This window comes from Phytophthora parasitica (assembly GCF_000247585.1).
Source record: "Phytophthora parasitica INRA-310 unplaced genomic scaffold supercont2.10, whole genome shotgun sequence".
NCBI lineage: Eukaryota > Oomycota > Peronosporomycetes > Peronosporales > Peronosporaceae > Phytophthora > Phytophthora nicotianae.
Genome location: NW_008648996.1, coordinates 1,439,343 through 1,441,480, shown reverse-complemented (window position 1 = coordinate 1,441,480; position 2,138 = coordinate 1,439,343). Strand labels below are relative to the sequence as shown.

The following is a 2,138-nucleotide window of genomic DNA, read 5'->3' as shown; positions in this document are numbered from 1 at the left end:
ATCCGTAAAGTGCCCTACACGAAGCAATTGGTGCTAACTAACGACGACGAGCAGACTATACGATGGCAGATCGATACTACTCGACTAAGACAAGGCAACCTCATTCAATTCGCAGCTGGAGCGGCTGCTGTTGTGGCATCAGGAGCGAGTTCTGGGGCTGCTCTAGCCAAGAGAATTGCATCGGTTAACCCTTCAAGCAGTGCGATGTCCGTTGTCTTCCACGTCGCCCCTGATCGTGGCGAACTGGCACCAGGAGAGCAAGTGACAATTCGAGTGAGTTTCTTACCTTTGGATGCTGTAGAGTACGCCGACGATGAATTACCGCTCTTTGTCGACGATGAATTTTACGTGAATTTTAGCTTACGAGGCGAAGGAATTTATCCGCATTTATCATTCTCGACGAATCGAGTGGTGCTTCCTACAGTCCCGTTAGGAATGACTGCGAATGCTCAATTTCACGTTTACGCTACGGGCTACGATCATCTGGAACTTAATTGTCGAGTCCCGCTTGATACGTCGCGTGCACCGCTTACAGTTCTTTTCCCACGTGGGAAAACACTGAGTATGGCGTGTCCGAGTCTACCCGTTGAGTTACGGTTTTCCAGTACTTCTAGTGTGGCGTTTAATGCACGCGTTGAGTTCTTCGATGCTGATGGGAATTCCTTCGCGTTGCCAGTTGCTGGATGTGCAGAGAATTGTCTGTTTACGAACTATTCTTTCCTTCAAACGCATGGTCTAGCAGCAGAACTTAGTGAAGACTTCGGTGGCTCACCTCAACGAAAAGCGTCTTCTAAATCCGATCTAGAATCTGAAATCGTTTCAAAATCTAGTCTAGAATTCCAGTTCTACACTCACGCTTCAGGTCATTTCCCAGTATATCTGCTGTCCACCAAACAAGCTCAAGTGGAGATAGAAAAAGCCAAAGAAAACGCATCAGCGAGCGGGTTTGTGGTAGTCGATCCGTCCACGGATCATGAAGAGGAAGAGTCAAATTCCACTAGTTCTCTCCTTACTCAATCAACAACCAATGTACCGTTTTCAGAGGGAGAAATTCAGCTTGTGATGCAATATCTCAATGCGAATTTCCTTCGAACTCCAGTGGTGAAATTTCCCGAGGAATTTGCTGATAACGCTGGTCGTCCATTGTACGAGTTACTCGACATGATCTGCATCAAGAAGCCAGGGGGACCAGCCATTCCAAGTCTTGGAGGCGGTACCACCAAGAAAAAAACCGCAGAGGCCACGAATAGCGGCAGTAAAGCAACCGTTTACTCGAACTCGGTAGCTCAGGCTTCTAAAAAGGACCAACTGACTCAGCTCACGACTCAATTCATGGAGTTACTGCGTTTCCTTCGATCGTATGGAGCCATGGTGCACGATGTGTATCCAGAGCAATTATTATCTCAAGAATTTTACTTAAGAGCGTGTGAGAACCCTCAAGTTGATCCGGCACTTCTTTCTTCTCCATCGTACGCTTCACTGCCGTTTGTAGCGAGACGACAAGTACTTAAGAGTGAGTGGAAGGCAGTAAGTTCAGCAGCTTGGATGAAGGTGATTTACCAGGTTATCAAGTGCTTTTTACTGTCTCGGATCACGTGGAAAGGGTACCAAATGCAACTTCAAAGTGACGAAAACTCTAGTGGGGAAAATACAGCTCGAAGTGACAAAAGGAAAGGTGAAAAACACCCAAATTCCGCCGGACGAGCGTGTCAAGGCAGCAACGTTTACAGCGAAGCTGAGATGGTGTTGATTCAGTGGCTCTGCGATCGTGTACGAGCGCTTCATAAGCCTCAAAATGCACCTGTAGCGTCGTTAGGAGGAGCAATTTTAGAGACGCAACTGCTGGATATTGGACGAGATTTACGAGACGGACGCTGGTTCTTCCACCTCATCGCAGCTCACATCCCCACGCTCTCAGTGGATCAAAGTGCGTACCATTGTTTTCGGTGGATGCTAGAGGCCACCAGTCGACAGCGAAGACCTCCGTCTGGAGCTCAATTACAACATCAAGCAGTTTTGTTACAGCAGACACTTGGAGCTTTTGGACTGGACTTTGGAATGGATGTAGATCGTTTCCTACGGGGCTTTACGGGGAGAGAAATACTATTGTTATTGCTACACTTACAGCAGACACTACC

At 47.6% G+C, this 2,138-nt stretch overlaps 1 protein-coding gene across 1 annotated transcript in view; it reads left to right on the top strand.

Moving 5' to 3' along the window:
• PPTG_21988 (hypothetical protein) overlaps positions 1-2,138 on the top strand; it is a gene marked incomplete at both ends in the record, with an annotated part of 9,751 nt that overhangs the window by 3,820 nt on the left and 3,793 nt on the right. The window contains one exon of the mRNA XM_008901156.1: positions 70-2,108. Coding sequence (XP_008899404.1) covers positions 70-2,108 — 2,039 coding nt within the window. The remainder of the gene's footprint in view (positions 1-69; positions 2,109-2,138) is intronic.